General features: G+C 54.7%; 1 protein-coding gene and 1 long non-coding RNA gene across 2 annotated transcripts; one reads left to right on the top strand and one right to left on the bottom strand.

Moving 5' to 3' along the window:
* Positions 1-1,127: 1,127 nt before the first annotated feature.
* On the bottom strand, positions 1,128-10,099 carry LOC105860740 (uncharacterized). The gene is made up of 3 exons (XR_001149207.3): positions 9,918-10,099; positions 1,821-2,082; positions 1,128-1,630 (listed from the first exon to the last, which is right to left on the bottom strand). It is a non-coding gene; the product is annotated as an uncharacterized LOC105860740 (long non-coding RNA).
* A 253-nt stretch (positions 10,100-10,352) lies between these two features.
* OAZ1 (ornithine decarboxylase antizyme 1) lies at positions 10,353-13,308 on the top strand. Its single transcript, XM_012745674.3, is given in 6 exon segments — positions 10,353-10,598; positions 11,972-12,029; positions 12,031-12,117; positions 12,309-12,481; positions 12,714-12,799; positions 12,907-13,308. Coding segments are annotated over 6 exon segments (684 nt in total). The 5' UTR covers positions 10,353-10,452; the 3' UTR covers positions 13,041-13,308.
* The last annotated feature ends 660 nt before the right edge of the window (positions 13,309-13,968 follow it).

The following is a 13,968-nucleotide window of genomic DNA, read 5'->3' as shown; positions in this document are numbered from 1 at the left end:
ATTTGGGAATGGGGTCTTCGTAGATGGGGCTGGTAGAGATGAGGTCGGACTAGAGTGGGGTGGGCGGCACTGCAGCCGGTGGTGTCCCCATGAGAAGAGACACGGCGTCACTTAGAGACACAGCGGAAACCACGTGGACACGGAGGCAGAGGCTGGAGCGATGTGGCCACAACCCAGGGGACGCCTGCAGCCCCCAGAAGTTGGGAGAGACGGAGGACCCTCCCCTGCAGCCTCGGGAGGGAGCTCAGATGTGCAGACAGGTCATTTTGGACTTCTGGCCTCCAGGACAGCCACAGGATAAACTCCTGTTGTCTAAAGCCCCCCACCGTGTGGCCGCACACCCTGGATCTTCATTCTGCCCGCATGGCCGTGCAGAGAAACCCAGCGCCCCTTTTCTGGGGGGCCCCAGGCTTCCTCTCAACCCCCAAGGGTGCATTCCCAGGCTGGCCCCAGATGTTTGTGCACAGCTGGAAACCGTGGGCTGCTTTGGGAGCCCCGAGGGGAACAGGAAAGTGGATCTTGGCGGTGAGTCACCACCATTACAAATCTTGAGCAAACACAGCCACCAAGAAACCCGACAAACCAGCCCACCTGAATAGCACAGGCACAGCGTCCCTGTCCCCTCTTGCACCCGGTGCAAAAACAACTCTGGTTCCTTCCTTTCCACACGCGCCAAACATGCACATTTAGAAAATGCAGGCCGGGCGCGGTGGCTCTCGCCTGTAATCCTAGCACTCTGGGAGGCCAAGGCGGGCGGATTGCTTGAGGTCAGGAGTTCTAAACCAGCCTGAGCAAGAGCAAGACCATGTCTCTACTAAAAATAGAAAGAAATTAATTGACCAACTAAAAAAATATATATACAAAAAAAAAAAAAAATTAGCCAGGCATCCTGGTGCATGCCTGTAGTCCCAGCTACTCGGGAGGCTGAGGCAGGAGGATCGCTTGAGCCCAGGAGTTTGAGGTTGCTGTGAGCTAGACTGACGCCACGGCGCTCACTCTAGCCTGGGCAACACAGCGAGACTCTGTGTCAAAAAAAAAACAACAAAAAAAAAAAAAAAAAAAAAAAAAAGAAAGAAAGAAAATGCAGACAAACTGCAAAAAAACATTTTTTTTTTTAAGAGAAAATAACTCTGCATCTTTTATTTTAGACTCAGAAAACTCAGTCCAGGTCTCTGATTAGAAGTTCAACAGAAAACACACACACACACACTCCCTCTTTCCCACGTGGTGCTGTGCCAGGAACTTGGGGTTTCTCTCTTCTTCCCAAGTTTCCCAGCATTCTGTGTTAGGAAAGGAGGGCCCAGGCCCCAGCAGGTACAAACAGTACACCTAGAGGCAGCAGTAGCAGTCAGTATTTCCGCTGCCGGGGAAAGAGACTACTCCCGGAGGACCGGAGTTGGGGGCTGGTGGAGTTGGGGTCCTCTGAGTCTAGGCTGAAGAGGTCCCCCCAGTACGAAGGATCTGTTCCTCCAGCTTCTTATGTCGCTTCATGTCTGAAAGGACCTTGTCCAGACGGGCCTCTCGTTTCTGGCTCCGGGCTGAGCTTCCTGGGGTACGTCTCCGGTCAATCAGGGAGTCCTTTGGTGCCATTGGCTCGTCATCAAAGTCAAATTCTGTGGGCATGTGTGGTCTGGGACAGGTGGACATAAAGAGAAGGGTGAAGGTGACCCTCTCAAACACCCCCATAGGTGCTTCTCCCCAGCCTGCCACCTCTTCGTCTCCTGGTCCCCTTCCCTCCCTTCCCTCTCCTTGCTACTGGGTCCCACCTCTTTGCCTCCCCATTTCCTCCAAAAAAACATTTTTAACACCTGTCATCTTACCAAGCAGAAACAGCCACTGTGAAATAGTTTGGTGGTTTTTTTCTTCCCTCTGGCATTTGTTTTCGTAACTGTTAATTTTATTATTAGTTACATATTTATTTTTATAAAACTGAGCAATCATCCTTCCTGAAGGTCTGAACATCTTTGTTTGGTAACGTAGATTTTTTTCCCTGTCTTTAAAGTGTATTATGGCTTGGCAATTCCTCAAGAAGCTAAACACAGACGGACCATAGGAGGTAGAAATTCCACTCCTGGGTACCTCCTGGAAGGGATTGAAGGCAGAGAATCAGACAGGCACTTGCACTCCACGTCATGGCAGCCAAAGAGTGACAAAAACCCAAGTGTCCACCAGCACACGAGTGGACACACACACGTGGCCCATCCACACGTGGACTATCACTCGGCCACGGAAAGGGACGAGGCTCTGACACAGGCCACAGCGTGGAGGGACCCTGAGGACATCGTGCTCAGTGAGAGACGCCAGACACAGAAGGACACACGGTGTGAGACTCCATTTATATGAAATGTCCAGAACAGGCAGAGCCACAGAGATGGGACGTGGATTCGTGGTCGCCAGGGGCTGGCGAGCGAGTGGGGGTGACTGCCAATGGGGGCGGCTTCCTTTTATGGTGCTATTTAACTTTTCAAAGAGCTACCAGACTGTTTTCCAAAGTGGCCGCACCACTTTACCCTCCCACCCGCAGCATAGGTGGGTTCCACTTTCTCCGCATCAGACACTTGTCATTTTCCAGTTTGTGTGTTTGTGTGATGGCCAGCCTAATGGCTGTGAAGCGGTGAGACCTCACTGTGGCTTTGATTTGCATTTCTCTGGCTGATCCCAGGACTGCAGTTTCTCCCTGGGCCGCCCGTCCCAGGAGGCTCAGCTCTCCCAGAGGCAAAGTCCGGACACGAACCTGGGGCTTCCGTGAGACTTCTCTGCAGGCTTTGTTTTTGTTGTTGTTTTTTGAGACAGAGTCTCACTTTTGTTGCCTGGGCTAGAGTGCCGTGACATCAGCTTAGCTCACAGCACCCTCAAACTCCTGGGCTCAAGCGATCCTCCTGCCTCAGCCTCCCGAGTAGCTGGGACTACAGGCATGCGCCACCATGCCTGGCTAATTTATATATATATATGTTTAGTTGGCCAATTAATTTCTTTCTATTTATAGTAGAGACGGGGTCTCGCTCTTGCTCAGGCTGGTTTTGAACTCCTGACCTCGAGCAATCCACCCACCTCGGCCTCCCAGAGAGCTAGGATTACAGGTGTGAGCCACCGCGCCCGGCCTCTGCAGGCTTTGTTTTGAAAGAGTGAGAGAGATTCGAGGCAGGCCCTGCTGCAGCGAGTTGTCTCTGGGGCCTGGAAAAGTCCCAAACCTTATTAATAGAAGGTCCCTGGTGTGGGTCATTTGGTGATGTTGACATTCAGCTAATGAGAGAAGAAACTAAAATATGCAAACTCATTTCTCCCGGAGCAGAAGCGAAATAGCAAAACAGAGGCCACGTGTGATATCACCCACCCAAGCTCCTTCCTCCTGCCTCCCTCCTGGGCCCAAAACAGGCATCACCGGGCACACTCTGCCTGGCGTGAGGGACACTACTGTGCCCACCCCTAACCTCACCAGGCCCCCAACTTCGGGGCTGAGACGGCGGGTACCGAGGGAGCTGAGGTTTTCCCTCTGCCCCCACCGATCCTCTCACAAGATCTGTTGTCAGAGATGGTTCTCGAGTTTTCCCTGATGTCAATTTCCCTGATGTCACTTGGGCCTCCAGTCCGGTTCTGCTAATTGTGGTGGTGGCAGCTGAGAGCGTCAGCTCACTGCCCAGATTCGAGCCCTTGCTGGTCTGCCGCCTCCTGGCTGTGCCTCAGTTTCCTTTCCTGTGAAATGGAAATGTAACGGAGTCCCCAGCTCGTGGGCTTATTGTGAGAATTATGCCAAGTGGTTGGGCGGATGCCTGGATCCGGGGAATGGCTGTCATTGTCATCTCTGTCATGGGTGCCCGACAGGGCCCTTCCAGCCCCTGCAAGACAAAACACCCCCACAGAAAATCTCCAGGGGCCCTTGGGACTCGCCATTGACGTTTCTGAGAACTTTAGGGGCTGCCGGGCGGGGGGTGTGGGTGGCTACCTGTCCTGTCCACGCAAGGGCAGTGCCCCAAACTCATTTGGGTGTCTACCCTCCTCGTCCTCAGGGAGAAGTGGCCCCGTTCCTGGGGTGACTCCCAGGCTTTTAATAGGAGAAGTGAGACCTTCTATGGCTGTCCTCTCTCTGCTATGGTGACATTCAAGATGGCAGGGGTGGTGGGCAGTGTCCCCATCGGCCAAGAAAGCCACAGAAGGAAAGCAAGAAATAATCCTTCCCTGGTTTGCTGGGGTGTTTTAATTTTAATGTTTTTTAAAGATACATAACAAAATTTACAATCTTAATTTTTCAGTCTATAGTTCAGTATTGTTAAGCACATTCACATGGTTGTGCAGCCATCACCACCCTCCGCTTCCAGAACTTTCTCATCTTCCCAAACTGACGCTCTGTCCTCATGAAACACTCACTCCCCGCCCCCTCCTCGGCCCCCGGCACCCACCACCCTGCTTCCTGTCTGTGGATCTGAGGACTCCAGGGACCTCCTGGGAGTGGAGTCACACGGGACTTGTGTCTGGCATCTCTCACTGAGCACGATGTCCTCAAGGTCCCTCCACGCTGTGGCCTGTGTCAGAGCCCCGTCCCCTTTTAAGGCAACACATGTGTTTTTTTTGTTTGTATTTTTTTGAGGCAGGATCTCACTCTTTCACCCTGGGTAGAGTGACGTGACATAATCACAGCTCACTGCAGCCTCCAACTTCTGGGCTGGAGTGACCCTCTTGCCTCAGCCTCCTGAGTTTGAGGCTGCAGTGAGCCACAGTGACACCACTGCACTCCAGCCTGTGTGACAGAGACCCCTATCTCAAAAAAAAAAAAAAAAAAAGGCCAGGCACAGTGGCTCACGCCAGGTCAGGAGTTCGAAACCAGCCTGAGCAAGAGTGAGACCCCGTCTCTACTAAAAATACAAATAAATTAATTGACTAACTAAAAATATATACAAAAAATTAGCCGGGCATGGTGGTGCGTGCCTGTAGTCCCAGCTACTCGGGAGGCTGAGGCAGGAGGATCGCTTGAGCCCAGGAGTTGGAGGTTGCTGTGAGCTAGGCTGACGCCATGGCACTCTAGCCCGGAGTGCCAGAGTGAGACTTTTTGACAGAGTGAGACTCTGTCAAACACACACACACACAAAACACCACACAAAAGACAAAACCAAAATTCTTCATGTAAACAGAGGCCTGGGAAAGTGAACAGGAAACGTTAAGAGCTGCACAATTTTGTTCAGGCTTTCAGCCTGGGAATCATCTGTGTTCTAGAATGAGAACTTAAAAAAAAAAATAGGCCGGGTGTGGTGGCACACATCTGTAATCCTAGCACTCTGGGAGGCCGAGGCAGGAGGATTGCTTGAGGTCAGGAGTTCAAAACCAGCCTGAGCGAGACCCCGTCTCTACTAAAAATAGAAATAAATTAATTGGCCAACTAAAAATATATAGAGAAAAAATTAGCCGGGCATGGTGGTGCGTGCCTGTAGTCCCAGCTACTCGGGAGGCTGAGGCAGGAGGATCGCTTGAGCCCAGGAGTTTGAGGTTGCTGTGAGCTAGGCTGATGCCACGGCACTCACTCTAGCCTGGGCAACAAAGTGAGACTCTGTCTCAAAAAAAAACAAAAACAGAACAAGACCTTTGTAAAACACTGGAAATATTGCAAAATAAAATAATGAAGGGGTGGAGGATAAGAAATGACTAACGGGGACAATGTATTTTACTGGGGCAATGGATACCCTAAAAACCTAGCCTAGACCACTATGCATGTAACAAAATTGCACCCGCACCCCATACATTTATTTATTTAATTTTTTTATTGAGATAGAGTCTCTGTTGCCCAGGCTAGAGTGCCGTGGCGTCAGGCTAGCCCACAGCAACATCAAACTCCTGAGCTCAAGCGATCCTCCTGCCTCAGCCTCCTGAGTAGCTGGGACTACAAGCATGTGCCACCATGCCTGGCTAATTTTTTTCCTGTATATTTTTACTTGTCCAGTTAATTTCTTTGTATTTTTAGTAGAGACGGGGGTCTCGGTCTTGCTCAGGCTGGTTTCAAACTCCTGACCTTGAGCAATACTCCTGTCTCGGCCTCCCAGAGAGCTAGGATTACAGGCGTGAGCCACCGCGCTCAGCCCCCATACATTTCTATACACCTCTAAAAAATAAAATAACAGGCAAACGTAAAAACAATGATGACAGTGTAGTGGGAGCATCAACCTAATAAACATAAGCAATGTGAAGCGAGAAACAGCCATCTGCCCGAGATAAGCCCGTCATCTGGGCCCAGGCTTCCGACGGGGGCTGCCGGGCGCGGTTTGCACAGCGGTCACAAGGCTGCAAGCACGATTCTGGGCCCCGGGTCTTATCACCCAGCAGCAGATGCCCCTGTGGATTTGTGGCCAAATTGCAGCCGTTCACAGCCTCCATGGAGCCTGATTTCATCGCTGGAGGCGTGATGCGTATTAGAAATGGTCGATTCTTGGTTACTTCCTTTTTTTCCACACTGTTTGCTCAGAAGAGCCCAGAGACCTTCTGACTTCTTGTTTTAACAACTCAGGAGGCAGAGGCAGGCTTGAAGACGATGCCAAGCAGAGGCTTAATCCTTCTTTCCTCTTTGCTAATTTTTTTAAAAAATATTTTTGTAGAGATGGGGTCTTGCTATATTGCCCTGGCTGGTCTTGAGCTTCTGGCCTCAAGCTATCCTCCCGCCTCGGCCTCCCAAAGTGCTGGGATTACAGGAGTGAGCCACTGAGCCCAGCCATAGGTCCTTCGTTCTTGACACACCCCCGCCAATCTGCTGTCCCTCCCAGGCTGTTCAACTGTCACTACCTCCAAGAAGCCCTCCCTGATACGCTTCCATGCTGAGCTCCAGTGAGGCCTGGTGAGGTGGCCACAGAGTCAGACGCAGAGGGGAGGTGAACTGCCGCGGTAGGAGCAGACAACACTCCCCTGGACTTGGCTATGTCTGGAGACATCTGTGGTTGCCACAACTGGGGGGGAGCTCCTGGCATGGAGTGGGGGGGGGGCAGGGACACTTCTCAGCACTTGCAATGCCCAGGACGGCCCCACCCCAGAGAGTGACCCAGGCCTGAATGTCAACAGTGGGAGTGAATTTCTGTGTCAACACCTCATAGTGAAGGCTTGGTTCCTGCGACAGCTAGCCTTTTGGCGTCCTATGAAATCTCCAAAGAGTGCCGGGTCTGGCGCCAGGGATTGTAGTCCGTGGGGGTGGCAGGAAAGTGCCCCCACATCCCTGCCCAGAGCTGAGATCCCTCAGACGGCACGAGACCCCCCCCCCAGCGACTTCCCTTGAAACCCTCCCAGCCTCCCACCTGACTTTTCTGCCAGCCCAGCTTTCTTGCAAGCTGCTCCTGCTCCAGTTTGTTTTTACCAAGAAGCTCCTTTTATTTTTTTCTTTCCACCCACGATGCTTCCAAATTAAAGCCTGTTCTGCCCAGTGGCCCCGAAAGACCTACCGACAAGGAAGGAGCCCTGCCCGCCCCAAGTCTGGGCTCCAGGCCTCTGCTGGTTCCATGTGGCCCACGTAGGCCTGGGTGTGGCCCAGATGCTCCCCCCTGGAGACGGCCCAGCAGGCCGGGAGCTCTTGGACACCCCACTAGACCAGGCTTTGCACCGGCTCAGGGCCAGACAAGACAGCCTGGCACTCACCACGCTGGGGGGCAGTGGCAACTTCCCCCACTTCCTGGCTTGAGTTCTGGGGGTAAACACAGAGTGACCCGGTGACCAGGGGCCAGCCATTGACGGGTCCACATTCTGGACTCTTGGCCCAGAGTCGCCTGTGCAAGCCCCAGGGAGCTACCAAGAGGTCAAAAATCAGATTTTGAAACCTGGAGGCTCTCCTAGCCTCAAGAAACAGCCTAAATAATAACAAGGCGTGAATCCTCCTGCCAAGGAGGACACTGGATCCTCCTTGCAGGGGCTGGCGGGAGCGGCCCCTCGCAGTAAAAGCCTGCACCCTCTGCAGAAAATTTAAAACAACTATAAAGTTTGCCAAACACCCCATTTGCTGTTTATTAAGAGCAAGATACACCTTCCCTGGCAAAGTTCTCTAGTTTGTCTAACACCTGTACTCAATACAGTTTGTGTTAATTCTTTTTTTTTTTTTGAGACATAGTCTCAGTCTGTTGCCCCAGCTAGAGTGCTGTGGCGTCAGCCTAGCTCACAGCAACCTCAAACTCCCAGGCTCAAGCAATCCTTCTGCCTCCCGAGAAACTGGGACTACAGGCATGCGCCACCATGCCTGGCTAACGTTTCTTTTTCTTTTTTTGAGATAGAGTCTCGCTTTGTTGTCCAGGCTAGAGTGAGTGTCGTGGTGTCAGCCTAGCTCACAGCAACCTCAAACTCCTGGGCTCAAGCAATCCTCCTGCCTCAGCCTCCCGAGTAGCTGGGACTACAGGCATGCGCCACTATGCCTGGCTAATATTTTTTTTTATACATATTTGTTGGCCAATTAATTTATTTCTATTTATAGTAGGGACGGGGTCTCGCTCTTGCTCAGGCTGGTTTCAAACTCCTGACCTCCAGCAATCCGCCCGCCTCGGCCTCCCAGAGTGCTAGGATTACAGATGTGAGCCACCGCGCCCGGCCTCAATTTAGGCTTTTAAAAAAATAAATCTTTTTTTTTTTTTTTTTTTTGAGACAGAGTCTTGCTTTGTTGCCCAGGCTAGAGTGAGCGCCATGGCGTCAGCCTAGCTCACAGCAACCTCAAACTCTGGGGCTCAAGCAATCCTCCTGTCTCAGCCTCCCTAGTAGTTGGGACTACAGGCATGCGCCACCATGCCCGGCTAATTTTTGTATTTTATATATATTAGTTGGCCAATTAATTTATTTCTATTTATAGTAGAGACGGGGTCTAGCTCTTGTTCAGGCTGGTTTTGAACTCCTGAGCTCGAGCAATCCGCCCGCCTCGGCCTCCCAGAGAGCTAGGATTACAGGCGTGAGCCACCGCGCCCGGCCTAAAAAATAAATCTTTTAATAAATATTGCAGTCCACATGGATGGGAATTTGGAGACACGTGGGACACAGCCTCGCCCATGGCAGAATAAGTCTCTGTGGGTTTGTAATAACTCCTGATCATAGAAGGTCCCTTTGGGGAAAGTTTGTGCCTGTAACTCATGCCAACACAGTAGATTCAAAATCAAACCAGAGCTGGAGATGCTACAGACAAGGAAACAAGCAAGTTGACGGGTCCAAATTTTAGTTCACACACGAAATAGTTTACCCAACCCGACATCACTGCAAGAGGAATAATATTTTTGCTTGGTAGATCCAAATTTTAGTTTATATGTGAAATGTGTTTCTGAATTTTAACTCCCAGGAGTAATACTTTTTCACTGGTGGGCAAATTTTAGTTCTCACAGGAAAAATCTTTCTGGCTGTATCTGCGAGGAGCAAATTTTTTGTCTAAGTCTAAATTTAACACGTAATATTTTATCATGTTAAATTTGAATAATATCTTTAACATTGAAAGTTCTTTTTTTTGTAAATGTAAGCTGTTTTAAAACTTAAAAGAATTAAAACAGGCCGGGCGTGGTGGCTCACGCCTATAATCCTAGCACTCTGGGAGGCAGAGGTGGGCAGATTGCTCGAGGTCAGGAGTTCGAAACCAGCCTGAGCAAAAGCGAGACCCCAACTCTACTAAAAAAATAGAAAGAAATTAATTGGCCAACTTATATAGAAAAAAAAAAAATTTAGCCGGGCATGGTGGCGCATGCCTGTAGTCCCAGCTACTCGGGAGGCTGAGGCAGGAGGATCGCTTGTGCCCAGGAGTTTGAGGTTACTGTGAGCTAGGCTGACACCACAGCACTCACTCTAGCCTGGGCAACAAAGCGAGATTCTGTCTCAAAAAAAAGAGAAAGAATTAAAACAACTATAATTAGTACCTATTATTACAAGGTTATTACAAAAAATAATTTTCTCCTATGGGGGGGATGGGCGCGGTGGGACACCCCCTCCCCCAATACCTGAGGGCCTTTGTAGCCTCAAGCCACCCGGTGAGGTGGTCCCGCGGGGTTCAGGTACCCTAGTGAGGGCGACAGGGACGATGACGGAGACTAGGACACGGCAAGACCCCTAGAAAATGGGCCCCCAGCGCGACGCCCCCGCCCCAAAGCCCGGCTGTGGGGGCGGGGCGGCGTGGGGCGCGCGCGGCGCGTACCCGGCGCCACAGTAGCCCCGCCCCCTGCGCGCCCGCAGAGTGACGTCCGCGGAAGGGGCAAGGTTTGAGGTGTACTGACCAATTACCTGCGCGTTCCCGCCCCCAGATTCCTTATTCACCAATCAGAAGCCTGTAGGGGCGGGAGCGCTTCGGTTTCCCGGCGGCCCTGTGGCTCCGCCCTCTTGTGCGGCCGCGTTCCCGGCGGCTTGGAGGGCGTGGCCAGAACGCAGCGTCTATAAAAGCCGGCGGCGGCGGCGGCGCCATTTTGCGAACGGCGAGCAGCGGCGGCGGCGCGGAGAGGCGCAGCGGAGGTTTTCCTGGTTTCGGACCCCAGCGGCCGGATGGTGAAATCCTCCCTGCAGCGGATCCTCAACAGCCACTGCTTCGCCAGAGAGAAGGAAGGGGATAAACCCAGCGCCACCGTCCACGCCAGCCTGACCATGCCGCTCCTCAGCCTGCATAGCCGCGGCGGCCACAGCAGCGAGAAGTGAGCGCCCCGCCCCCGCCCGAAGCTTCCAGAAACGCCGGCCGCGCAGGCCCACGGGGGGCCGGCCTTGGGGCGCCAGAAAGTCCTAGGAGGACGAGATCCGCCCGTTTCTCTAGGCCACAGTTACGCCGGTGGGGGGGCAGGTCCCGTGGTCCCCCCAGGGCTTAGCAGCAAACTCGGGGTGTCAGGTTTGGGAGGGCACAGAAAGGGAGGCTGATTTTGGAGAGACGTGCGTGGCTGGGGTCGCGGGCTGGGGGATTGGATTGGGAGAGGGGCGTAGGGTCGGTGGTCAGGTGGATTTCGGGCAGGGTCAGGGGGTCCAGTCGGATTTGGGGGACGCAGGACGCGGAAAGCAGGTGGGGGCGGGGTCGCTGTCGGGCAGCTGGCCCAAGGCCGAGCTGGGCCCGCAGGTCCCATGAATCTGCACTTTTATGTCGCCGCCAACGAGCGTTGGCTGCAGGAGCCGCGAGCTCCTCCGGGTGGACCAACTAGAACGAGGCATCCCGGCTCCGCGACGCGGCCTCCGGACGCGACCGGCCTTGTGGGCTCGGTGGGTAGCGAGCCGCTGTGGTTGCCCATGCCCCCCAGGACGTGCGGCGTGGCCGCCCACGTAGGCGGCGCCCGCTGCTTTTCCCCGCGTGACCGCCGGCCGGACAGCGCCCCGGAGCGCGCGTGTCGACCCCTCCCGGGGGCGCGGGGCCGATGTGCTGGTGGTGGTGGTGCTGCTCGCAGCGTCGGGGCCGCGTCTCCCCGAGGGCCGTCTCGGCACGAGGTGGGCGTCGGTGGGGTCCGGGGACCGGAGCTGGGGCCGCGGCTAGGGGTGTCCCTGGTGGCAGCAAAATGGAGGCGACTCTGGGGCCTGTTTACGCCAAGCAGCAAATGGCTGCTGGCGCTGTAGGCTGCGCGATTGTGAAAATCTCCCCCGGGGCGCGGGGCGCGTCTGCAGAGGTGACGCAACTGGGAAGCCCCGGCCGGGTGCAGGGGGCGGGGGGAGCCGGGCCGGAGCGAGCGCTGCGCCCGGCCAGGTTAGGAGCTGACGGCCTGGTGTCTCGACGTCGCTGAGTCTGGGCCGGCGGCTTTTCTCGAAAGGCAGGTGGCTGGTGGCTGCGCTGCACCAGGCTTGGGCGATGTGCAAAAGGGGAAGCTTTTGCAGGCGTTAGAAAGAGGAAGTGAAACTGGAGGGACTGGTTCGTGAGATTCTGCCTACCTTGAGGTGGTCGAGGGGGACGTCGTTGTGGGAGGAGTGGAGCCGCCCTCGCAGGGCCCCATGTTTGGCAGGGCTGTGGGCAGTGGACACCGGCCGAGGCTGAGCGAGTGGACGGCCCTTGGGGTTCCCTCCAAGCTGGCCGCATCCTGATGGCCGTTTCCTGCAGTTCCAGGGTCTCCCTCAGTTGCTGTAGTAACCTGGGTCCGGGGCCTCGGTGGTGCTCCTGATGTCCCTCACCCACCCCTGAAGATCCCAGGTGGGCGAGGGAATAGCCAGCGGGATCACAGTCTTTCAGCTAACTTACTGTACTCCGTGAGTATCCTCGCGTCTCGGTCCTGTGCACCTGCCGCCCCGCCCCTGCCATGGCACTGCTGGGTGGTCTTCGTGTTTTTTTGTCTTTTCCAAATTGCTGCCAGCCACTGTTCGCTTTTGCTTTGAGGGGTTCACTGTTGCCGTGGGAATGGGGTTTGTAAGATTGGGGATGTGGCATCATCTCCCCGCAGGATAATCGGCTGAATGTAACAGAGGAACTAACGTCTAACAACAAGACGAGGATTCTTAACGTCCAGTCCAGGCTCACGGACGCCAAACACATCACCTGGAGGGTAGTGCTGCGCGGCGGCAGCCTGTACATCGAGATCCCAGGCGGCGCGCTGCCCGAGGGGAGCAAAGACAGGTGAGGGGGCTGCCACCCTCCCTGCTTTGTGGGAAGGGAGCTCCCTTTTTAAAGTGTGCACCCCCAGGAGTCCTGCGGCCCCCACGCTGGGCAACCTGTGGGAGCCTTTCCTGTTGCCATGGTGGGTGGGGTGAGAGCGGGCGCAGCGGCCCCACCTCGGCCAAGAAGCCCCGGGCAGTGGGAATAAGGGGGGCGGGGGTGGCCTGGCGGGGCATGCTGAGGGCCGGCTCAGTTTCGCAGTTCTCCTCGAGTTTGCGGAGGAGCAGCTCCGCGCCGACCACGTCTTCATCTGCTTCCACAAGAACCGTGAGGACAGAGGTAGGTGCCACCGTCCCTTCCTGGTCCCCGGGGAGGAGAGGGTGGCGGGGTGTGGGGTGGGGGTGAGGCCTGCCGGACCCTGGTGTGACAGCCTGTACCCCCCACAGCCGCGCTGCTCCGTACCTTCAGCTTTCTGGGCTTTGAGATTGTGAGACCGGGGCATCCCCTCGTCCCCAAGAGACCCGACGCTTGCTTCATGGCCTACACGTTCGAGAGAGAGTCGTCAGGCGAGGAGGAGTAGCAGCCGCGCGGCCTATGCTCCGCTCTAGGGTTGGGGCTGGAGGCCCGAGCCCTTCCCTGGCAGCCCCTGGTGTCACCGCGGGGTGGGGTGGCCGCTGCTGCGCTGGGGATGGAAACGTCAGACTTGTTCATCTCTTCTGGGTTTGTCGCATGTTGTAATTGTGCAAATAAATGCTCACTCCAAATTAGCGGTATATTTCTTGAAGTTTAATATTGTGTTTGTGATACTGAAGTATTTGCTTTAATTCTAAATAAAAATTTATATTTTACTTTTTTATTGCTGGTTTAAGATGATTCAGATTATCCTTGTACTTTGAGAAGTTTCTTATTTGAAGTCTTTTGGAAACAGTCTTAGGTCTCTTAACTTGGAAAGATCGGTATTAATCTACCCTTCTGCTCAAACATCCGAATAAAGTGATCACACCTCCAAGACCGCGTTGCTGGTGATGTTGCTGGGGACTGGGAGGGGCTGCCCTGGGTGGCACCTGTCTAGAGAGGATAACTGGGCCTGTGGCCTAGGCCAGGCCCACGCGCTCACTCTGCAGTCATTGCCAGCACGGCTGCCACTCAGGACCCTCAAGCCTCACTTTCTGACCTTCGAATTGGCCGTGGGGCCCCTTGTCCCCCAGTCTCTCCTGGGGGGGCCTCGCAGCGCTATGCTGGGGACAGGAGCCCTCCTCTGGTGGTCACCTGGGCTGGGGTGGGGTAGGCAGGAGGTGGCACGCAGAGGCGAAGGCCTAGAGCTCTGGGCTCCGGGCGGGGCCGACTGTCACTTCCGGCCCGCACCCGCCAAAGTCCACGTGGCCACAGCGCCACCTGCCGGCCGCATCCGGGAGCGCCGCCCATTCGGGCCTTGGCTCGGATGGGCGGGGGCGATGAAGGGGTCATTCTACAAGAGGAGGGAGCTCTCGGAGGGTGGGACAGACCTG

Source organism: Microcebus murinus, chromosome 27 (assembly GCF_040939455.1).
Source record: "Microcebus murinus isolate Inina chromosome 27, M.murinus_Inina_mat1.0, whole genome shotgun sequence".
Taxonomy (NCBI): Eukaryota; Metazoa; Chordata; class Mammalia; order Primates; family Cheirogaleidae; genus Microcebus; species Microcebus murinus.
Note: the sequence above shows the minus strand (reverse complement) of the source record. Positions and strands in the feature narration are given on the sequence as shown.